The sequence below is a fragment of the Balaenoptera ricei genome, chromosome 9 (assembly GCF_028023285.1).
Source record: "Balaenoptera ricei isolate mBalRic1 chromosome 9, mBalRic1.hap2, whole genome shotgun sequence".
NCBI classification, from domain to species: domain Eukaryota; kingdom Metazoa; phylum Chordata; class Mammalia; order Artiodactyla; family Balaenopteridae; genus Balaenoptera; species Balaenoptera ricei.
In genome coordinates, this window is record NC_082647.1 from 57,615,323 (window position 1) to 57,641,267 (window position 25,945).

The window sequence follows — 25,945 nt, forward strand, 5'->3', positions numbered from 1 at the left end:
CATTACGAGCCCCCATCCCACCCCACCCCATCATAGCCATTTGCTCTCCGGAGATGGTCTAGAGTTTCTTGCAAGGGAGAGATGCACTGGCAGGGCCACCTCCCAATTCCAAAACAGGGAGAGGCAGTAGCATGGGGCTGGCCTGGGGCTCTGACTTTCTGAGGGTGGACAAGTAAGGTATACAGACAGAACCCCTGCCTGAAGAATAATCAGATTTATCTGTGAAAAACAGATTCAGTGAAACAAATTGTTGTTAAATTTTAACTTTGGCCCTAAAATGATAGAAATCAGATACCAAAGTTAGGTGATACACCAAAATGTATATTTTCAAAGTAAATGTCCAAGAAACAATTAGACAATTGACCTACAATAAAGACATAAAAGCACTGACAGCATAGAGCAGGGGTTGGCAACCTTTTTCTGTAAAGAGCCAGATGGTAAATATTTTAGGTTTGTGGGCTGTATGGTCTCTGTTGCAACTACTCAACTCTGTTGCAATGCAAAAGCAGCCAAAGCCAATACTTACACAAATGAGTGTGGCTGTGTTCCAATAAAACTGTATTTAAAAGTAAAAGACAGGCTGCATTTGGTCCACGAGCTGTAGTTTGCCCACTGCTGGCACTGAGGAAGAGACGGTTTATGAAGAGGTTCTTTTGGTGAAAGTTCTCCCAACCACCACGAGAACCTCATCCTGAGCCTAGAGAGAGGGGGGCTTCAAGAGGACCACGTGAAGTGCTTGATGCATCCTCTTGACTTTATGGGGCATGTTGTTCCCAAGATTGGATGTTAGCTGCACTCCCTACCAATGGTAGAACAAACATCCATGAGTGTTTCTCATGCACCCCAGGTAGATCACGGGGGAGACAGCATCTGCCTAAGCTGGTTTAATTTGAGTTCTAAAGGATCACCTGAGAAGGTGAAAGGACTCCAACAGAGACCGTTCTCTTTAGAGTAGAACGAAACCTGGAGCAGAGTGGGAAGTGGCCCCAGAGAAAAAAATGCAACTGGACATTCTCCTCTCTAAATTGAGACTGTACTTGAGCAGAGGATTTTTTTATGCCAAGAGTGAATTGGTAAGTTATGAAGCTGAAATTTCATGCAGGAGCAAAGGAAAAACCTCCTCCAGTGAAAAAATTTGAATGGGATTGTAAAGACAAAACAAATAGCATTTCTTGTTTGTTTTGTTTTATAAATATTTTATAACAGAAAACTTCAAAAGCACAGTCCAAAGAAGAGAGAAGAGTCTGATGAACTCCCATGTCCTCATAATGCAGCAATTGTTAACTCCTGTCGAATCTTGTTGCAACTATACTGCCCATCTACTCTCCTTTCACCATCCCCATACCCCATACACAGAATTACTTTGAAGCATATCCAATGTCTGTATTTCCTTTAAATTGGAAGTAAGATCCAGAGGCTTGATCAGATTCAGTTTCAATTATTTGGTGAGACTGTCTCACAGGTGTTGTGTGCACTCCTACAGGACTTCCAGGCCCATGATGTCTGGTTCTCTCTCAGCAATGTTAATATTGATCAGGATTCAGGACAGTTTGAGTCATCTGTTATAGTTCTTTATCAGGTTTTTTTTTTTTTTTTTAAATCTACCCCCAACCTTTTTTTTTTTTTTTTTTTTTTAATTTTTTATTTATTTATTTATGGCTGTGTTGGGTCTTCGTTTCTGTGCGAGGGCTTTCTCCAGTTGCGGCAAGCGGGGGCCACTCTTCATCGCGGTGCGCGGGCCTCTCACCGTCGCGGCCTCTCTTGTTGTGGAGCACAAGCTCCAGACGCGCAGGCTCAGTAGCCGTGGCTCACGGGCCCAGTTGCTCCGCGGCATGTGGGATCTTCCCAGACCAGGGCTCGAACCCGTGTCCCCTGCATTGGCAGGCAGACTCTCAACCACTGCGCCACCAGGGAAGCCCCTCTTTATCAGCTTTTTATCAGTTTTAGCAACCACTGATGATTTCCCATATCAATAATTTTATTAGGAAAAATTACATTTTGATTACCTCTCACTGGTTGTGCATAGGTTATATGTATACATGCTAGAACACTGGGATCCCCTGGATTGGGGACTCATTAGTCTTTTCACAAGAGTCCTTTTTATTCATTAGCTTTGGAATTTTGGTGTATTTTTGTTTGTTTGGAGGTCTATGAGCTTATCAGCTGTAGAAACGAAATTCATTTTTGCTCAACTGCCTGCTACTGCATGAAAAGGAAGCCTAATTCTCCAGCCTACTTACTTTGGTAAGATCTGCAGACCTCTATGGGTATGACTTTCAGAGAACTGGTTGGTCCTCTCCTTTGAAAGACCCTTCAGTGCCAAGTACATGGTACCTTTCTGGTCTGCCTGGTAGGAATAAATGTTGATGTTGAGAGTTTTCACCTGTTTTTGTGAAACGGTTTCCCAGATATTGTAATGTCTTGGTACCGTAACTATTGTTTTTCAATTCTGAAAAATTTTTACATTTAAGAAGAAAGTAGGCAGTCTTCCTCAATCCATGCCTTGGTTGGTTAATTGAGGGAAGTGGTGGGGTTCTGTGTGGCTGAATGATTACATTCACCGCTCCTAATTCCATCCATAGCTCCTTATTTTGCCCTCGATGGTGTTGTCCAAGCCAGGGTAGATATTTGATAGTTTCCACAACTCTCATTCCTTCCTTTTCCACCACAGTCTATTTGGGACTCACAACATGCTTAAGAGGAAATATAAATATTGTATGTACAGGGCTGAAAAGTCAGAGGCTGTATCTATAAATTTGCCAATTTAAAGTATAGATCTTGGGTCTAAAAAAATTAAGTGCTTTTGTGTCCACATTCCTGGAGGGAGAAGATCAAACTCTTAAATAGCCTCAATGTCATAAGCAAGTGGGCCTCCAAAGGAAAACCCCAGGTAAAAAGATACTTTTTCTATGCTTCTACCACTTCTAAGTTGACCAAAAAAAGCAGGTGTGATGGGTATTGTGATTTTTTCATTGATTCCATATTCTATGTATACACAATTATTTTCAGCTCTTCCCTTTAACCGAAGCAAAAGTTCTCGGACTTTTTCCTCCTTCCATACATCTCCACTCTGCCACAAGGAATTAATATCAGCTGTCTTTCTAAAACATTGATCGATTTTTCCTTTGTGAACAAGTCTGTTCATATTGTTACCTTTCCCAAGAAAGAAATATGCAATTGGTTGCTTTGTACGATACATATGCTTATATTGCCCCCTGAAAGAATTTTCCAGCGACCAAGCATACTTTTCCATTAGTTTAGAATCTTGATCTAGTTGTTGGTTTCCTGGCCAGAATAACAGGGAAGCTAGGAAATAAGGTTCTGAATATCGACAAGTCATTCCTACTTGTTGCAAGACTTCTCGAAGCTGATCTTTCAGTGTTTTAATTGGCTTCACTATTTTGGAGGTAGGTTTAATACAGTAGAGAATGATGTTGGCCAAGATGAAATTTTGCTTTTCCCTTGGCAGGATTCTGACACTGCATTGCTCAAAGAGAAAAGTATATTTGTTCATTATATCTTCCATGGTGCATATAGCATCTTCTTGAGTTTTGATAAGATATTCCAAGAGCCCAGAAAACTTGTCTGCTTTTAGAACTTCTAGGCTTCTCCGATACAGTTCTACTTGAAGTGGCAAACTAAGCTTTGGTCCAAGATCTTTATTCTGTAATTCCTCTGAGGGACCGAATATATCTGCATACTTCTTAAAATATCCAGCCACCTTTCTCCGAGTTTTGGCCTCTGCATTTTGCTTAATATTGTTCCTGGGTTTTAGAAGGACAAAGTAATCATCAAAAAAATCAAAGGACTTTTTCAAAGAAAATTTCAAATTGGTTAGATAAGGAATAAAGTTCTTGAGGACTACTTTAAATTCATGGCTTGGATCTCCAGGAATATCATTACTTCCTGATATAAAATTGATCATATCTCTTTTAGATAGTTCACTTTTATTGTCAAAAAAAGGAAGGAGCTGGAGAATCTGGATTGTGTAGAGCCCAACTTCTATCTCCCCTTGATATCCGGCTATATTGTAAGTATCATACCGCCTTTTCGACTTCTGGTAAAACCTTTCCTTTGCTTCATACTCTCTATCCTCACTTTGCTGTTGAGATTCTTTGAATGCATTTGAGGCATGCACTGCTGAATCCAAAAGATCAGATAGATCATCAACTGAAATGTTCCTGTTTCTTACATTATCCTCTATCCACCATCTAATTTTACTTTTGTACACTTGACCCAGTGTATCTGAGATATAAGAATTGTCAGGTTCTATCTTTTTTGCTTTATTTGCCCAACACAGAGCACTGTTAAAGTCCTTCTCTTTAATGTAGAAATGTCTTGTCAAGGCTTGGCAAATGAATGCATTTGGGTTGAACCGATGAATACCTGCAAGTAATACATTTTTAACTGCCACGTTCCCTTCATCTGTATGTAATGCTTCAATGAATGGGGAAAACCAAGTTCCTGTTTCACCTTCATGTTCATTGCGCTGTCTTGTGAGCAGCAGTGTTTGCATATCTTCTAAAAATTTGCTTTTTCCTATACCAGTTTCATAGAACACATTTTCTGTTAGCATATCCAGCATAATTTGACTTTTATGTAAGTCATAGCTTATCTTCAATTCTTCCAGTGAGCGAATGGCAATCAGAGGGTGAATAATGCGTACTCCACAGTAGTTCCCACATTCTACCACCTCTGTTTTTATTAGAATTGTAGAGTAGGTGCCCATCTTGTCTTCAAGCTTTTCTGTTCCCCAGAAAGCTTTCTTGTTTGTGATTCCTAAGAACTTTTCACACTGTGATAGTGAAATGGTGGTATCAGGCACATATGAATTAAGAAGAGCCAGAAAAGAAAAGAGCTTTGCTTCCTTGGTGGAAATATTTTGTCCTTTCAGAATATTCCTGACCACATTTTCTATGTACTTTTTATCAAAGTTGGTTTTCATAATCATGAAGGAATAAAAATCTTTAAAGTTTTTATGTTGCTCTTCAATTTCTTTCAGTTTAAGCTCAAAAGCTCTCTGTTCTTTGGAAGATAGTTGTTGTATTAGGGCAATACTGTCTGAGATCTTTGCACTTTTTTCAGGATGCTGTGATCTCCAGCAATTTAGGATGATCACTAGAGGCCTCTCATATCGAATATACCTATTAGCTACAGCTGTTTGAATAGAGGCCTGCAGAAGATAGACATTATCTTGTTCTTCAAAATCATCAACAAGCAGTAGTACAGGTAAGTATTCCTGATTATTTGTTGTCCCATAGGTTATTAAATTAGTCACTTGTTCTCCAATTTCAGAAAAATCCACTCTCTTGTTTTTCAGCACAGCACATCTGAATTTCTTCCTTAGTTCCCAGAGAACATGCATGGCCAAGGTAGTCCCACCACAGCCTGGATGATGAAACAGATGAATAATTTTGACACATGTTGGCTTAGAAGAATCTGCCCAGTTTTGAATCATTTCTTCAAGTCCTTCATATTTATCCCTTTTGACAAAAGGGGAAGAATAGTTTTCAGAAGAAAAGTAGAAGTTCCACCATGATACTTTGCCACCTCGATAGAAGTCTTCCTCTTTTGATGCTTTGAATTCAAGTAATTTTTTTTTGTCCTTCTCTAAGAGTGTACCTTCACATTCATTTTCACAGAGAATTTCCAGAGCAGACATGATATCTTCTTCTTTTTTCAGAAGGACAGTAGATGAACCAATAGATGGTAAAAATCTCTTTGAAGATTGAGTCACAGATTTTAGCTTAAGAATAGTTCCATTTATCTCTTCAAGACTTAAAGTAGAAACACATTGGCTTGATAATTCATCTTGCTGTTTTGTTAATCTTGCTTCAAGTAGATCTTTCCATCCCTGACATATGCGTGAATGTGTGCAAATACACAATATATTTTCCATTCCTTTGAGATCTTGGTAGAAAGCACAGAAGGTCTCAATGAGTGGGTCTCTTGGGTCATCCACAGAGGAGAGTAATAGAAATACCACCAAAAACTTCCCTCTTGGCATTATGTCTTCACGTGTAAGAAATGAAATCAGTTTCCTGACTTCAGACGCTTTTTCTCTTTGCCAGGAACTTGGATCTAAGGGTTTATATTTTTCACTGTCAAGGTCTAACCTGCCATTGCAGAAAATCCAGCTGAGTTGTTGATAAAGATTCAGACTAGTAATCTTCTCGTTAGTGGTTTTCCCTTCCACATATAAACTTGGGAAGTGAAGGTTTGCTACTCGGGTTTCTTTGTAAGCTTTGACCACACCCTTGCTCACAGATTCAGGATCAAACTCCAACACAGCAAACCATTTAATTTCCTTTAGGAAATCTAAGTGTTTTATTTGAGTCGGATGGCACTTATTTATTACAAGAATGTACCATTCATAGTAGGAATTATCTAACAAATCCTGATTTCCTGTCAACAGTTTAACAAGCTTTGGTCCCTCACTCTCTTTTTTATTTGTTTTCACTCTGCATTTTTCTTCTGCTTCTTTCCGAGATTCTGCCAGTCTTTTTAAATCTAATTTAAATGATGTGAAATATGCATTATTTTTCACGATGTCCTTAGAACTGGCCCCATCTCGCACAAAGACTGAGAATTTTGGACTTTGTGTCCATGTCTTCTTGCTGCAATTTTGCATTTTAATCTGGAAATAATCATGTTCACATTCAGAATGTTTTGGAACAACATCCACTTCAATAACAAATCTGTCAGACGGAGTACTATTTGGCATTAAAACTTCTACAAATCTTGGCTCTCGAATGCAATTCTTTGCTTTTTGGACCTGATGGTCTTCAAAATATTGGTGGATCATCAGATTGAAGTGGTCAATGAGGGCTTCCTTGGTGACAGTGGTGACTTCCACGCCAATAATTTTTCCATGGGGTTTGTCCTTGACTCCAAAATGAATGGTGCCATTGGTACGTGAATTCATACAAGCTGAAGCAAACCGGAAAACCTCATTGCTAAATTTCATCTTAACATCCTCTTCTGTGGCTGTTTCTGTATTCGTGAAGCCTTTGAATTCATGTATTGGATCAATGAGATTGAGTGGTCCTGTTTCAGGCTGTAGATTAAAATTTAATTTGTAACGATATGGATCACTGAATTCATCAAAAGGGTATGATATACATGTTGGTTCTATGGATGGCTGCTCTTCCTTTGTGTCATCTATTTCATCGTTCATGAACTCATTTTTTAGTGACTTAGAACCTTTAGTAACTGTACTCATTGTAGAGTCATTAACCATGTCTGATTTCTCTTTCTCCTTTTGTTTTTGCTTTGAAGTTTCTCCATTTTTCTCCTGTTTTTTAGGAACATTTTTACTGCCTTTCCCCCTCTTACTTGTCTGCAAAGGATCTCCAGAGGATGTTTCCAGCAACTCTTTGAAGAGATGTTCTATTTGGATAGCTGGTCCAAATGTTATGCCCATAGCAACAAGGTGATCTTTAGTTAAGTACTTCAAGTTTGCGCCATTCACATCTTGTGCAGTCAAAATTTCCCTGTGTTTTTGGTCAATTTTATGACTTTCTAACCACCGATTTACATCCTCTTTTGTCCATTCATCTGTATTATCTGGTAAGTTAAGTTGTGCTGCCATTCTGATACCTATGTATAGAAAAAGAAAAATTATTTAGTATTTTTATAAGTAAATTTTAAAAATAATCAGTTAATTTTTCAATAGACAATATGTACATGTCTTATAAAACTGAAAAAGCTCAAAAGGATATACATTCCACTTAATTACCCTCCTGAGAGGAAATTACCATTATCAGTTTCTTCTATATCCTTTCAGAGAAATACTACCAAATACAAATGCATAAACACTTTTTTCCCATTCAAATGGCAACATACTATACTCAATTCTCTTTGCCTTGCTTTATTCACTAACTGTATCTTGGGGATGCTTCCAGTCAATATATATATATAGAGAGAGATGTTTCATTCTTCTTAATGGTTGTTTTCTATAATGTGTGTTAGCTCTATTGTTTATAAATATTCAATTCTGCTATAGAAAATAAGAAAAACAAAGGAGGCTATATGAAACTAAAGAGAGAAGGATTATGATATGAGGAGGATATATGAAACAAGGTATAGAAGCAAGTAGTTTGTGAAACATGTTATAATAGACATAGATAAAGTAAATAAAGCATATGAGCGTTAAACATAGTTAGGAAGAGAAAGAAGGGCCAAGTAGGTATTAAATATTCATGAGGCACACTTGAAGCACTTTATATTTTTGACATCTTAACTGGGCCACCTACTGTTGACACCCATTCTGATCCTTTGTATACTCTAATTAAAAGACATAAATAAAATCCAGAGTAGCTTATCAGGCTAACTGATGAGTTAGAGCTGTGGTCAGGCATATATGCCCCTCTGCATCTCTCTGATTGGAGCAAGTGTATGTCACTGACACAGAGGTGTCTTGTATCTGTTGATCCCCCCTGGACAGACCTCAACTCTGGTTCTCAAAATCACACAATCAGTGGAGAATGCTGATACTGCAGAGAGGGAGAGAGAGGATATATGAACTTGTATAAGTCAGGTAATGAGATGCTTCCACCCCTCTTGTACCTTATCCAAAGTGTGTTACCCATCTCTTTCCCCCTGCTTTTTGTTGTGTATTTTAATTGATTTAATAAAGATGTGCCTCAAATACCTTAAATTGATCTGTGAGCCATTCTGTTCCATGACTTCTGGGATAGCTTGCTGGGTAGTGAACTTGGGGGCTACTATTATATCCATGTAAATTTTCACATAATATTTGGTAATAGCTAATTCCTGGGCAGTAACAAATGGCATTACTATTTGGTATGCAGATTGAAAGACTACTATTTGGAAAAATCATTGGCAATCTGGGTTGCAGAAATATAGCAATGGTTAGAAAAAAACACAATAGAATCCAGATAATAATAGTCAGCTTTAAGTACAATCCAAAAATGGCTCAAATAATGTGAGCCATTCCTATAAAATCACCATGGGAGAAATCAAATCAACAGAGAAGATAAGCCTGGAGAATAGTGGAAAATAGACTATATAGGCACACTTCCATGAAATAATACAAAGGAATATTACCTACCAGTGGTACATACAAAATCAAGGTTAGGATCTATCTTCCTGTCCAGACATAAAGCTGCCAAAGCAATGGTCCAGTGTTAAAGCTATTATTTTTTGGTTAGTAACTCCTGCATTCATATTAAGTGAATAAAAGGTATACCTTACAGCTACATTAATACAAAAATAGGCAAAGATATGCACAACTGATGGAAATTTTACTCTCTTATAATACTATGACAATCAGAAACCATGGAGATTTAATGCCTTCTTAAAAAAGTGAACGAGGTGAAATTTCTTTCAGTTATTTGGCCTGTAGAGATTAAGAAGCTCAAATTTAAAATAAGCTGGGGAGAGAGAAAAGAGTAGAGGTGGGAAATTGCTTTAAGTGCACTAATTTTTAAAGTAAGCCCCCCTTTTTTTTTCTCTCTCTCTTTTTTTTTTTAATCTTCCTCCGTCCCACCCTCCAGTAAGCCCCTTTTGTGGGACTATATCAAACTTAGAAACTATGCATTGAAGGACACAATGAACAGAATGAAAAGGCAACTTATGGAATGGGAGAAAATATTTGCAATATTTTCAAATCATAGATCTGATAAGGGGTTAATATCTAAAATATATTTTAAAAAACTCCTGCAACTCAACGACAAAAAAAAAAAAAAAACCTGATTAAAAGTGAGCAAAGGATTTAGACATTTCTCCAAAGATGATATACAAGTGACCAACAAACATATAAATTGATGTTCAACATCACTAATCATTAGAGAAATACAAACCTAAAACATAGTGATATATCATTTCACATCTACTGTGATGACTACTATGTTAAAAAACCCCAGAAAATAACAAGTATTAGCAAGGATGATGTGGAGAAATTGGAGGAACCCTTGTGCACTACTGGTGGGAATGTAAAATGATGCAACCTACACAACCTACCTTAAGAGAATGGTTAAAGGAAGTTTTCTAAACAGAAAGAAAATAATAAGAGAAGGAACCCTGATACATTAGGAAGATAAAAGAACACAGTAAGCAAAAATATTGGTAAATATAATAGACTTCTCCTCTCTGGTTTTCAAAATTACGTTTGATTTTTGAAGCACTGACTGATGTGGTTCTAAATGTATGCAGTGAAAATATTTAAGACCATTATATGTGGATAGGGTAAAAGGATATGAAGGGAAGTAAGAGTTCTATGCTTCACTCAAACTGGTAAAAAAAACACTATTAGGGGCTTCCCTCGTGGTGCAGTGGTTGAAAATCTGCCTGCCAATGCAGGGGACACGGGTTCGAGCCCTGGTCTGGGAAGATCCCACATGCCGCGGAGTAACTAGGCCCATGAGCCACAATTACTGAGCCTGCGTGTCTGGAGCCTGTGCTGCGCAACAAGAGAGGCCACGACAGTGAGAGGCCCGCACACCGCGATGAAGAGTGGCCCCCACTTGCCTCAACTAGAGAAAACCCTCGCACAGAAACGAAGACCCAACACAGTCATAAATAAAAAATTCAAAAAAAAAAATTCAAAAAGAAGAAAAAACCACTATTGGACTGTCATAAGTTATGTATGTATAATGAAACATCTAGAGCAATCAATAAAAAAGCCATACAAAGTGACACACTCAAAAACACTGTAGATAAAAGTGGAATTGTAAAAAAACTTTCAAGTAACCCTCAGGACATCAGGAAAATAAGATAGAAAATTGAAAAATATAAGTCCTAACATATAAATAATTACATTAAATATAAATGGCCTAAATACAGAAGTTAAAAGACAGAATTGGTAAAGTGGATTAAGAACATGACCCAACTATATCCTGTCTATAAGATGCTCACTTGAAAATATAATGATATAAATAGGTTGAAAAGAAAAGTATGGATAAATATATATAATACAAATATTAATCAATAAAGACAGGAATGGTTATGTTAGTGTCAGATAAAGTAGACTTCAGAGAAAAGAAAATTACCAGAGACAAAGGCATATTACATAATGATAAAATGTTCAATTCAATAAGATGACATAACAATCCTAAAAGTGTGTGTGCCAAACAAGAAAGTTTCAAAATGTTTGAAACAAATACTGACAGAACTTTTCAGTTTTAGACAAATCCACATTTATAGCTGGATATTTTGACACCTTTCTCTCTATAATTGAAAGAAAAATTAGACAGAATGTTAGTGAGGTTACAGAAGAACTCAACACCATCAACCAACAGGTACCAAACCACATTTATAGAACACTCTATTCAACAACAGCAGAAAATCTTTCTTTTTAAGTGCCCAAAATAGACCATAACCTAAATGATAAAACAAACTTCAACAAGTTTAAAATAATTGAAATCATACAGAATATGTTTGCCAACCACAATGGAATCTTATTAGGAACTGATAACGAAAGATAAGAGGAAACTCACTAAACACTAAAACTACACTCCTAAATAATTCATGGGCCAAAGAAAAGTCTCAAGTGAAATAAAAAAAATACATTGCAGTGAATGAAAATGAAAATACAACATACCAAAATTTGTGGTACATGGTTAAAGCAGTATTGAAAAAACTGTTGCAATAAATGTATACATTAGAGAAGAAAAGTCTCAAATTAATAATCTAAGATCTTACTTCAAAAACTTAGAAAACCTTGAAAAAGAAAAGTAAAATAACCCAAAGTAAGCAGAAGGAAAGAAATAATAAAGATAAGAGCAGAAATCAATTAAATTGAAAACAGAAAACAATGGAGAAAATCAATGAAACAAAATCTGCTTCCTTGAAAGATCAGTAAAATCGACAAAACTCTAGCAAAACTGACAAAGAATAAAAAAGAGAAGAACAAGGAATTATACTCCAATAAAGATGTTAAAAAAAAAAAAAGGGAACAAGGGAGTAGTATGAATAACTTCACACACACAAATTTGACAACTCAAATGAAATAGAACAATTCCTCAAAAAACAAACTTCCACAGTCCATTCAGTATGAAACAGATGATTTGAATAGTCCCATACTTTAAAGAAAACTGGATTTTTAATTTTAAAGATCTCCCTACAAGGAAACTTTTCCAAGCCAAGACAGATTCACTGTCTTTGGAAGAATTCTACCAAACATTTAAAGAATTAATGCTGATTTTATATAATCTCTTCTAGAACACAGTAAAAGAGGGAATGCTTCCCAATTCATTTTACGAAGCTGGTATTACCCTACTAGCAAAGCCTCTGCAAACCCAGCCTTCAGGTGAGCTCCCATGGACCAAGGCTCCTGCCTTGCCCCAGTGCCAATCCAGTCCCTGAGGCCCCAGGCTCAAAGCAGTCTCCTGAAGATCCAGGCTCCTGCCTCACTCCAGTGCAAGGCCAGCTCCCATGTACCCAGGCTCTTTGCCTGCCCTGGTGCTGGGCTGGGTTCCATGGACACAGACTCCAGATTGATTCCTATAGACTCAGGCTCCTGGCTTGCCCCAGCCTCCAGGTTGGCTCCCGAGGACCCAGGCACATGGCCAGCCCCAGTGTCAGGCTACACCTCATGGACCCAACCTTCAGGACAGCACCTGTACCCCAAGGCTATAGGCCAACTCCTGTGGCATCAGAATCCAGGCCCACCACCAGCACTTCAGGGGCCAGGTCCACCCCATGGACCCAAATGCCAGCCTACCTCTGTAGACCCAAGCACTAGTCCAGCCCAGCCACTGACCCAGGCACCAGACCTTCCCACCTGAGGCTCAAGCCCATCCACAGAATCTACCAGACAATTCACCCACAATCTCTGGACAAGCTGACTGGTGAAGGGCTTTTCTGGACCAAGCCCAGTCTGTAAAGACCGAAAGAGGTGCCTACTTCTTCAAATGTACAGACAATAATGCAAGGCCAGAAGAATTATGAATAATCAATGAAACATGCAAGGCCAGAAGAATTACCAATAATCAATGAAACATGACACCATCAAAGGAAACTAATAAAGCTCCAATAAATGACCCTAAAGAAATGAAGATCTATGAACTACCTGACAAATTATTCAGAATAATCTTCATAAAGAAAGTCTGTGAACTACAAGAAAACACAGATATACAGTTAAACAAAATTAGTAAAACAATGCATGAACAAAATGAGAGGTTCAGCAAAGAAATAGAAACCATTAAAAACACATAAATGAACAAACAGAAATCCTAGCATTGCAGAACACAGTGAATGAATTGATGAATTCAACAGAAAGCTTCGAAAGCAGACTCATCCAAGCAAAAGAATCAGTGAACTTGATGACAGTACATTTGAAATTCTCCATTCAGAGGAGCAAAAAAGAATAAAGAATGAAAAAGAGTGAAGAAAGCCTATGTGAACTATGGGATACCACTGACAGTAAAATCTACTATTGTTGGAGTTCAAGGAGAAGAGAGGAAGAAAAGGGCAGAAGGCTTATTTATAGATATGGCTGTGAATTTCCCAAATGTGGGGAGAGATTTGGACATCCAAGTTCCTGATGCTCATAGGTGCCCCAAAAGTTTCAACACAAAAAGGTCTTCTCTAAGACACATAATAATAAAACTACCTAAAATCAAAGACAAAGAATTTTAAATGCAGCAAGAGAAAAAAATTCCCACATACAAAGGAACCTCCATAAGACTATCAACAGATTCCTCAGCAGAAACCTTATAGGTCAATAGAGAGTGGGATGATATATTCAAAGTGCTGAAACTGTCAACCGTGAATACTTAAGAACCTTACAAGTTGTCCTTCAGAAATGAAGGAGAGATAAGGACTTTCCAAGACCAAAACAAACAAACAAACAAACAAACAAAAAAGTTGTAGAGTTCTTCACCACTAGACCTGTCTTACAAGAAATGCTAAAGGGAGGTCTTTGAGTTGTAACAAAAGTATGCTGACAACATGAAAAGAATATGAAAGTATGAAACATAGTGAAGGTGAGAATACAGTCAAACTCAGAACACTCTAATACTGTAATGGTGGTAGATAAATCACTCTTAACTCTGGTATAAAAGTAAAAGATAGGGACTTCCCTGGTGGTCCAGTGGTTAAAGACTTCACCTTCCAATGCAGAGGGTGTGGGTTCAATCTCTGGTTGGGGAGCTAAGATTCCACATGCCTTGTGGCCAAAAAACCAAAACATAAAATGGAAGCAATATTGTAACAAATTTAATAAAGACTTTAAAAATGGTCCACATTAAAAAAAAATCTTTAAAAAAAAAGTAAAAGACAAAAGTATTAAAAATAACTATAGGTAAAATAATGTGTTAATGGATACAACATATATAAAAGATGTAAACTGTGACATTAATAACATAAAATGTGAAAGGAGAAGTTAAGTTAAAGTGTGGAGTTTTTGTATGTGGTTGAATTTAAGTTGTTATAAACGTAAAATAGACTGTTATATCTATAAGATGAATAATGTAAACTTCATGGTAACCACAAATAAAAAACCTGTAGTAGATATACAAACAATAAAGAGAAAGGAATCAAAGCATACCACTACAAAAGGTCATCATATCACAAAGGAAGACAGCAAGAAAGGAAGAAAGGAAAATGAAGGAATTATAAAACAACCAGAAAACAATGAACAATATGGCAATAGTAAATCCTTACCTATCAATAATTACTTTAAATGTAAAAGGATTAAATTATCCAATCAAAAGATACAATGTGGCTGAATGGATTAAAAAAATCAGATCCAACAGTAATATGCTGACTACAAGAGACTCACTTTAGATTTAAGGACACACATGCACTGAAAGTGACGGGATGGAAAAACATATTCCATGCAAATGGTAACCAAAAGACAGCAGGAGTGATTATAATTAGACAAGATAGACTTTAAGTCAAAAATTGTCAAAAGTGACAAAGAAGGTTACTACATAATGATAAAGGGGTCAGTTCATCAAGATGATATACAATTGTAAATATATAATGCACCCAAATTTAGGTACTTCAGTGTACCTAAAAATATAGCAGATATTAGCAGAACTAATGGGAGACATAGACATATACAATAAGAGTAGGTGACTTCAATATCCCAGTTTTAACAATGGATAGGTCATTCAGACAGAAATTCAACAAGGAAACAGCAGACCTAAACAACACCATAGATCAAATAGACCTAGCAGACACATTCAGTACAGTCTATCTAATAGCAACAGAGTACACATTCTTTCAAAGTGCACATGGAACATTTTCCAGGATAGACCATATATTAGCCCACAAAAGAAGTCTTAACAAAGTTAAGAAGCTTGAAATCATATCAAATGTCTTTTCTGACCACAATGATATAAAATGAGAAATCAATAATAGAAGGAAAATTGGAAAATTCATAAATATGTGGAAGTTAAATGACACACTTCTGACCAACCAACAGGTCAAAGAAAAAATCAAAAGGGATATCAAAAAATATCTTGAGACAGTTAAAAATGGAAACACAACATACCGTAATTTAAGAAATGCAGAACAGTTCTAAGACAGAAGTTAATAGTGATAAATGTCCACTTTAAGAAAAAAGAAAAATCTCATATAAGCAACCTAATGTTACACCTCAAGAACAAACTCAACCTAAAGTTCACAGAAGGAATGAAATAATAAAATCAGAGCAGAAGTAAATTAAATAGAAACTAGAAAAACAATAGAAAAGGTCACCTTTTCCTGGTGCCGGACCCCCCGGGCTGCGGTGCCTGACATGGGGCTCAGAACTCTCACTCCTGTGGGAGAACCTCTGTAATATAATTATTCTCCAGTTTGTGGGTCACCTACCTGGGGGGAATGGGGTTTGATTATATCACTAGTTCTCCCCTCCTACCAGTCTTGTTGTGGTTCTTTATGTCTTTAGTCGTAGAGGATCTTTGCTGGTAGGTTTCGGTCTTTTTCAATGATGGTTTTTCTGCGGATTGTTGTGATTTGGGTGTGCTCTTGAGACGAGATGAGCTTAGAGTCCTTCTACTCCACCTTCTTCAAGAGAAGACCTTCCCACTGATACCAAGTTTCTTAAAAATAGCATGAAGGAAATAATACTGCAGAGAGAAAAGGAGACCAGCCAAATTAATGACCAAGGCATCCATCTTCTCTTACCACTAAGAGCTGTTTTTTGTAAAGTAAACAAAATTAATGAACCTTTAGCTAGATTAAGAAACAAAGAGAGGAGACTCAAATAAATAAAATTATAAATGAAAGAGAGATGTTACAACTGATACCACAGAAATGCAAAGGATCATAAGATAGTGCTATGAACATTTATATGTCCCCAAACTGGACAGTCTAGAAGAAATAAATAAATTCCTAGAAATATACAAACTACCAAGACTGAATCATGAATAAAGAATCTGAACAGACCAATAACGAGTAAGGAGGCTGAATCAGTAACTGAAACCTCCCAAGATGGAAAAGCCTCGGACCTCATGACTTCACCAGTGAATTCTGCCAAATATTTAAAGAATTAATGTGAGTCCTTCTCAAACTCTTCCAAAAAATAGAAGAGGAGGGAACACTTACAAGCACATTTTATGAGGCCAGCATAACCTTGATACCAAGGCCAGATAAGGACAGTACAACAAAAAGAAAGTTACAGACCAATATCACTGATGAACATAAATGCAAGAATCCTCAACAAAATACTAGCAAACCAAGTTCAACAGAACATTATAAGAATTATAAAGATCATATACCATAATTAAATGTGATTTATCTCTGGGATGCAAGGATTGTTTGACATATACAAATCAATAAATGTGATATACCACATTAAAAGAATGAAGGATAAAAATCATATGATCATCTCAATAGATCCAGAAAAAGTATTTGATGAAATTCAACACTATTACATGACAAAAACCCTGAACAAATTAGGTACAGAAGTAATGTACCTAAACAATAAAGGCCATATATGACAAGCTCACAGCTAGCATCATACTCAGTAGTGAAAAGCTGAATGCTTTTCCTCTCAGATCAAGAACAAGACAAGGATTCCCACTCCCACAACTTTTATTCTATAAAAAACTAAAAGTTCTAGCCAGATCAATTAGCAGAAAAAGAAATAAAAGCCCTCCAAAAAGGAAAAGAAGGAAGTAAAATTGTCTGTTTGTAATGATATTATACACATAAAACCTTAGACACCACCACCAAAAAAAAAAAAAAAAACCGTTGGAACTAATCAACAAATTAGGTAAAGGTACAAGATACAAAATCAATATTAAAAAGTTGCATTTCTATACACTAACAGTAAACTATCTGAAAAAAAAAATTAAGAAAACGGTCTCACTTAACAATAGCGTAAAAACTGCTCAGGAATACATTTAAACAAGTAGGAGAAAGATCTGTACACTGAACACTATAAAACATTGATGAAAGAAATTGAAGAAGATACAAATAAGTGGAAAGGTATCCTGTGTTCATGCATTGGAAGAATATTATTAAAATGCCCATACTACCCAAATCAATCTAGAGATTCAATGCAATATCTATCAAAATTCCAATGACACTTTTCACAGAAATAGAAAAAATAGGCATAAAATTCATATGGAACTACAAAAGACCATGAATAAACAAAGCAATCTTGAGTAGAAAAAACAAAGTTGGAGGCATCACACTACCTTATTTCAAAATATACTATAAAGCTATAGTTCAAACAGCATAGTACTGGCATAAAAACAGACATATAGACCAATGGAACAGAATAGAAAGTCCAGAAATAAATCCACAGGTTAATGATCAATTGATCTTCAACAAAGGTGTTAAGAAAACACAATGGGAAAAGGACAGTCTCTTCTTTAGATAATTTGGGGAAAACTGATTTTCCATAAACAAAAGAATGAAATTGGACCCTTATTTCACTCCATATACAAAAATCCACTCAAAATTGATTAAAGACTTAAATCTAAGACCTGAAACCAAAAAACTATAGATGAAAACATAGAGAAAAAGCTTCTTGACATTGGTCTGAGCAATGATTTTTGGATATGACCTCAAAAGCACATGCAGTAAAAGAAAACATAGATAAATGGGATTGCATCAAACTAAAAAGCTTCTGCACAGCAAAAGAAACAATCCACAAAATGAAAAGGCAACCTATGGAATGAGAGAAAATATTGGCAAACCATATCTAATAAGGAGTTAACATCTAAAATACACACGGAACTCAAACTACTCAATAGCAAGAAAACAAATAACCTTATTTGAAAAATAAGCAAAGGACCTGGATAGACATTTCTCAAAAGAAGACATACAAATGGCCAACAGATATAGGAAAAAGTGTTTAACATCACTGATCATCAGGAAAATACAAATTAAAACCAAAATGAGATTATCACCTCACACTTGTTAGAAGGTGATTATCCCAAATAAAACCGATAACAAGAGTTGGTGAGGATGTGGAGAAAAGGGAACCCTTGTAGACTGTTACTGGGGATGTAAATTGGTACAGCCATTATGGAAAACTCTATGGAGATTCCTCAAAAACTTAAAAACAGAACTACTACATGATTCAGCAATCTCACTTCTGACTATATGTCAGAAGGAAATGAAATAGGTATCTTGACGAGAGATACACTCCCATGTTTATTGTAGCATTATTTACAATAGCCAAGATAAAGAAACAACCTAAGTGTCTCTCTGTCAATGGATGAGTGGATAAGGAAGTGTGATACACACACACACACACACACATTATTCAGCCACGAGAAAGAAGGAAATCCTTCCATTTGTGACAACATAGATGAAACTGAAGGATATTATGCTAAGTGAAATAAGCCAGAAAGAGAAAGACAAATACCGTATGATCTCATTTATATGTGGAATCTAAAAAACAACTCCCCCCTGCCGCCCCCCACCAAACCCAAAGTTGAAATCAGAGAACAGTGGTTACCAGGTGCTGGAGTGGGGAAGGGGGATGGGCAGACTGAAAGTGAGGGGGAGGAAAATGGTATTCCATGGAAATAGAAACAAAAAAAAGCTGGAGTAGCAATACTTATATCAGACAAAATAGACATTAAAAGAAAGACTGTAAGAAAAGACAAAAAAGAACATTATATAAAGATAAAGGGATCAATCCAACAAGAAGATATAACAGTTGCAAATATATATGCACCCAACACAGGAGCACGTAAATACATACAGTAAATATTAACAAACATAAAGAAATTGATACTAACACAATAATAGTATGGGACTTTAACATCCCACTTATATCAATGGATGCATTATCCAGACAGACTATCAATAAAGAAACACTGGTCTTAAACAACACGCTAGGTGAGGTGGACTTTATATATATATATATAACATTTCATCCTATAGCAGCAGAATACACATTCCTTTCAAGTGCACATAAAACATTATCAAGGATAGATCACATGCCATGCCACAAAACAAGTCTCCATAAATTTAAGAAGACTGAAATCATGTCAATCATCTTGCTGACTACAACATTCTGAGACTAGAAATCAACTACAAGACAAAAACTGCAGAAACACAAACAGGTGGTAGGTAAACACTATGCTCCTAAACATCCAATGGATCACTGAAGAAATCAAAGAGGAAATAAAAAATACCTGGAGACAAATTAAAATGGAAACTCAACAACCCAAAATCTATGGGATGCAGCAAATGCAGTTCTAAGAGGGAAGTTTATAGAATACAAGCCTACATCAGGAAACAAGGAAAGTCTCAAATGAACTACATGACCTTACACCTAAAGGAACTAGAAAAAGAAAAAACAAAACCCAAAGTTAATAGAAGGAAAAAATCATTAAGATCAGAGCAGAAATAAATGAAATAGAGACTAAAAAAACAATAGAAAAGATCAATAAAGCTAGGAGCTGGTTCTTTGAAAAGATAAACAAAATAGATAAACCTTTAGCCAGACTCATCAAGAATAAAAGATTGTAAAACACACCATTGTAAAACTAACACACCATTGTAAAGGATAAAAGATAACTCAAATATATAAAATCAGAATGAAAAAGGAGAAGTTACAACCAACAGCACAGAAATATAAAAGATCATAACAGATTACTACAATTATATGCCAATAAAATGAACAACCTATAAGAAATGTATAAATTCCTAGAAACATACCACATAAGAGATTACTACAATTATATGCCAATAAAATGAACAACCTAGAAGAAATGTATAAATTCCTAGAAACATACCATCTTCCAAGACTGAATCAGGAAGAAATGAAAAAATATGGACAGACTGATTACCAGTAATGAAATTGAATCAGTAATAAAAAAAACCCCTTACAACAAAAGCCCAGGACCAGACGGCTTCACAGGTGACTTCTATCAAACATTTAGAGAAGAGTTAATGCCTATCTTTCTCAAACTCTTCCAAAAAATTGATGAGGAAGGAATGCTTCTGAATTATGAGGCCAGCATCACCCTGATAACAAATCAGGCAGATACCACAACAAAAGAAAAACTACAGGCCCATATTACCAAGGAACATAGATGCAAAAATCCTCAATAAAATATTAGCAAAGCAAATTCACTAATATATTGAAAGGATCATACACCATGATTAAGTGGAATTTATCCCAGTGATGAAAGAATGGTTCAATATCTGTAAATCAATCAATGTGATAGACCACATTAACAAATTTAAGAATAAAAATGATACAATCAACTCAATACATTCAGAAAAAGCTTTTGACAATTGATTTATGATAAAAACTCTCAACACAGTGGGTATAGAGGGAACATACCTCAACATAATAAAAGCCATATATGACAAACCTACAGTCAACATCATACTCAGTAGTGAAAAGCTGAAAGCATTTCCTCTAAGATCAGGAACAAGACAAAGATGCCCACTCTTGCTACTTTTATTTAACATAGTATTGGAAGTCCTAGTGACAGCAGTTAGACAAGAAAAAAAATAAAAGTCATCCAAATTGGATAGGAAGAAGTAAAACTGTCCTTGTTTGCAGATAACATAATACTACATATAGAAGATCCTAAAATGCCACCAAAAAACTATTAGAACTAATAAATGAATTCAGTAAAGTTGCAGGATATAAAATTAATATACAGAAATCTGTTGTGTTTCTATACACTAACAATGAACTATCAGAAAGAGAAATTAAGAAAACAATCCCATTTACAATTGCATCAAAAATAATAAATACCTAGGAATAAATCTGAGGTAAAAGACCTGTACACTGGAAACTATATGACACTGATAAAAAAAAACAGATGGAAAGATATATTGTGGTCATGTATTGAAAGAATTAATATTTTTAAAATGACCATACTGCCCAAGGCAATATACAGATTCAATGCAATCCCTATCAAAATACCAATGGCATTTTTCACAAAACTAGAACACATAATTCTAAAATTTGTGTGGAACCATGAAAGACCCCGAATAGCCAAAACAATCTTGAGAAAGAAGAACAAACCTGATGGTATCATGCTCCCTGATTTCAAACTGTACTACAAAGCTACAGTAATCAAAACAGTATGGTACTGGCAAAGAAACAGACATATAGATCAGTGGAACAGAATAGAGAACCCAGAAAAGAACCCATGCTTATATGGCCAATTAATCTACAACAAAGGAAACAAGAATATACAATGGGGAAAAGATAGACTCTTCAATAAATGGTGTTGGGAAAACTGGACAGCTCCATGCAAAAGAATAAAATTGGACTACTTTTTCACACCATATATAAAGATAAATTTGAAATGTATTAAAGACTTAAATGAAAGAACTGAAACCATAAAACTCCTAGAAGAAAACATAGGCAATACTCTCTTTCACCTCAGTCTTAGTAATATTTTTTTGGATATGCCTCCTCAGGCAAGTGCAACAAAAGCAAAAATAAACAAATGAGAATCAAATTAAAACACTTTTGTACCGTGAAGGAAACCATCAATAAAACAAAAAGTCTGCCTACTAAAACCGAGAAGATATTTGCAAATGACATATATGATAAGGGGTTAATATCAAAAATATACAAAGAACTCATACAACTCAATATCAAAAAACAAGTAACCCAAATAAAAAATAACAGAGGACCTTAATAGACATTTTCCCAAAGACATACAGATGGCCAACAGACATGAAAAGATGCTCAACATCACTAATCATCAGGCAAATGCAAATCAAAGCCACAATGAGATAACACCTCACACCAATTAGGGCAGCTATTATGAAAAAGAAATAACAAGTGTTGAAGAGGATGTGGAGAAAAGGGAACCCTTGTACACTACTGGTGGGAATGTAAATTGGTACACACACTGTTAAAAACAGTATGGAGGTTCCTTAAAAAATTAAAAATAGAACTACCATATTATCTAGCAATTCCACTTCTGGGTATTTTTCCAAAGAAAACAAAAACAGTAATTTGAAAAGATAATCACCCCTATGTTCATTGCAGCATTATATTCAATAGCTAAGACATGGAAGCAACCTAAGTGTCCATCAATAGATAAATGTATAAAGATGTTATGGTATGTACATACATACACATACGCACAATGGACTATTACTCAGCCACAAAAATGAATGAAATCTTGCCATTTGGGACAACATGGATAGACCTAGAGGGTACTATGCTAAGTGAAATAAGTCAGAGAAGGACAAATACCATATGATTTCACTTACATGTGGAATCTATAAAACAAAACAAATGAACAGAAAAAAGAAAACAGAAGCAGAGTCATATATACAGAGAACAAATGGGTGGTCGCCATATGGGAGAGGGGTGGGAGGATGAGTGATATAGGTTAGGAAGATTAAGAGGTACAAACTTCCAGTTACAAAATAAATGTGTTGGGCATGAAATGCAGAGTGCGGGGAATATAGTCAATAATAATATCAATAGTAATATCTTTGCTGACTAGATTTACAGTGGTGATCATTTTGTAATGTACAGAAATATTGAATCACTATGTTGTGTACCAGGAACTAATTATACTTCAAAAACAAACTCATAGAAAAAGAGATAAGATTTCTGGTTACCAGAGGAGATGGGTGAAGTGGCTTGAAGGTGGTCAAAAGGTACAAACTTCCAGTTACAAGATAAATAAGTACTAGGGATGTGATGTACAACAGGATTAATATAATTAACATTGTTGTATGTTATACATGAAAGATGTTTAGAGAGTAAATCCTGAGAGTTTTCATCACAAGGAAAAAATATGGTTTTCTTTTTCTTTTATTTTATATCTACATGAGATGATGGATGTCACTAAACTCACTGTGGTCATCATTTCATGACGCATGTAAGTCAAATCATTATGCTGCACACCTTAAACTTATATGACATATAAGATATGTCAGTTATATCTTAATAAACTGGAAGAAAGAAATTAAAAAGTCAGAAACATAATCAGGGAGAAGGCTAAATATGGGTAGAAGAGGAAAGAAGGTGAAGCTATGGAGTAAAGTCAGTGCCTAAAGTAACTTTTCAGTTCTATATACTTTACTAGAATTGGCCTGAAACTTTCGTTCTGAGCTTCTTAGCAACCCCATAAAAAATGGAAACATAATTTGTTACATGATTGATCAAACCCACATATATTTATGAACCGTAGGGTTAACTGTAGGGCTTGTTAGCTTTTCTAAAGGAAGTTGAAGGGCAGGCCTTTAATCTAAACCGTATTTCCCCCAACTCTTTGTATTACCTTGTTCCTTACGTTGGGGGAAATCAGACGTAAACCCAGGATTTTTTAGGAAGAAATAAGAAAGCTGTCATAATTTCAGGTGCTTCCTGTAGTAGTCTGTCTTCATCTCTATCACTGTCTCTGTCTCTGTCTGTCTGTCTGTCTGTCTCTTATACATATAATTTGACACTAATATCTGAGAAGTTATCAGGGAGTTTTATTTTCTGGCAACTCCTTAGAGTAGATGGTGGAAGGGATCTTTGATTAATGTAAAGTACATCTTTAAATTTTCATTATCTGTTCTTTCTGAAGATGCTCCTAACGCCTTGGGGGATTTCATCAATAAAAGTGCCTCTAGTTTTCCACTGCATCTTTTACGGAATGTTGTGACTCCTTCTTCAACTAATATAAAGCAGACTCTGTCACAGCAATGAACAGTCTAGGCTTAAAATATTTTTAGGCTTAAAATATTATTTTTGGAGTATATTTCAATTTTCTAATTGAGAAGTAGATTCCTTCCTAGTCAATAAAATGCTGCTATAGAGAGTAATAATACTATTAATAACAGATATTGTACTTACCCAGATTTTTCTTGCAAAGTTCTTCCACATAAACGAGGGAAAAACCATGTATTTCGGTGTAGGAAACATTCAAACGTCTGTGTTTTCTTCTTCCTACTGTGTTAGAGAAAAATACTTTTTTCACTCCAGTTTTTATGAAAGTTTCTCCTCTGCTTCCACTTCAATCTGAACTCTAATCGGCTCAGAAAGGGCAGTGTTTCTCAGTAATGGGTGTGCCGAAACTGGAAGGTGGGGGAGGAGGAAGCCTGCAGAATTGATTTCAGTTTCGTTTCCTTAGATCTGAATTTACTGAAGTGACTTTGCTCTCTGAAATGATTTTTTTTTTTTTTTTTTTTGGTAAGCCATTAATCTTCCACCTTCTGGTGTGTTTGGTTAGAAGCCAAAGGTTTAAAATCTGTTCTTTGCTTGAGAGTTTTGAGGGCTGCAGAGAGCCTAGAACTTGGGTAGGGAAGAACGTATGTTGGCATTTCACTGGTCTTCCTGGGTGGACTATCCATCCATCTCTGTTTTCCTAAAGATAATGTAAAGGAATGGCTTTCGGGGACTTTTTGGAGCTCCCTATAAATGCTAAATTCCTCTGGGTTAGTTCTGCAGGGCAGACGAGGGTGGGACCCCTAGTGGCCACATTGCAGGGATTTTCTTTTCTAATGTCAGCCTCAGGGACAGGCACAGAACAGCCTGAGTGAGAGTGAAGAAAATAGCTAGCATTTAAAAAATTGATAGCAAGTGTTAAAATTTATTGTGTGTGCTCAGTTAGCTTTTGGTTTCCACATTCCACTGTTGATTCACACTGGCTTCATATGTTTTTTAAACACTTATTGGGCACATACTATGTACCAGGCACTGTTCCAAGTGCTTTATATTAATTTATTTACTCTTCACAACAATCCTCTGAGGTAGATGCTATTATTATTTCCATTTTACAGCTAAAGAAACTGAGGCGCAGAGACGTTAAATAATCTCTCTCTCTCCCCCCACCTCCCTCCTTCTCTTTCTCCAATATGTACTACTGGTTCTGCTTCTCTGGAGAACCCTAATACAAACGGGTTATAAAAATTAACTTCTCTGCTGTCTCAGAGCAGTCTTATTCCCCTAGCTTATCTCATTGCTAACATTCCTTGTGAGGCCAGGTTCCAGATCTTCAGCATGAGCAACCTTTCTCTTCTATCCTGTGTCGCCCTCCTCACGCTGCCTCTCTGACCACCCAGACAGTGCTTCTCCATTTCTTTATTAGACTATTTCCCCGTTAAGGAGGGGAATTTTAACCTAGTTGTCCCCTCCCTTGAAATTGTAATACTACAGATATGCTGTATATCTGTTTATGTGTATCTGTGCTTTATACCTAAAAAAGAGCATCATATGCCATTAGGGAATTGCAGCTTAAAACAATGAGATACCAATACACACCCATCAGAATGGCCAAAATCCAGAACACTGACTCCACCAAGGGCTGGTGAGGATATGGAGCAACAGAAACTCTCATTTATTGCTGGTGGGAATGCAAAATGGTACCGCCACTTTCCAAGACAGTTTGGTGGTTTCTTACAAAACTAAACCTACTCTTACCGTATGATCTGGCAATCACACTCCTTGGTGTAAATTTTACCCAAAGGAGTTGAAAATTTATGTCCACACCAAAAACCTGCACACAGAAGCTTATAGCAGATTTATTCATAAATACCAGAGCTTGGAAGCAACTAAGATGTCCTTCAGTAGGTGAATGGATAAATA

General features: G+C 36.1%; 1 protein-coding gene across 5 annotated transcripts; it reads right to left on the bottom strand.

Moving 5' to 3' along the window:
* Positions 1–1,168: 1,168 nt before the first annotated feature.
* SAMD9 (sterile alpha motif domain containing 9) lies at positions 1,169–24,497 on the bottom strand. 5 transcript variants are annotated; one of them, XM_059933834.1, is made up of 4 exons: positions 24,215–24,497; positions 15,784–16,040; positions 9,074–9,127; positions 1,169–7,599 (listed from the first exon to the last, which is right to left on the bottom strand). In XM_059933834.1, the coding sequence occupies exon 4, from the start codon at positions 7,589–7,591 to the stop codon at positions 2,840–2,842; it is 4,752 nt and encodes a 1,583-aa protein (XP_059789817.1). In that variant the 5' UTR covers positions 7,592–7,599; positions 9,074–9,127; positions 15,784–16,040; positions 24,215–24,497; the 3' UTR covers positions 1,169–2,839. The 5 variants fall into 5 exon arrangements, with proteins under 5 accessions (XP_059789817.1, XP_059789818.1, XP_059789816.1 ...); XM_059933835.1 differs by lacking the exon at positions 9,074–9,127 and having other exon boundaries at positions 15,830–16,040; XM_059933833.1 differs by lacking the exon at positions 9,074–9,127.
* Between the last annotated feature and the right edge of the window lie 1,448 nt (positions 24,498–25,945).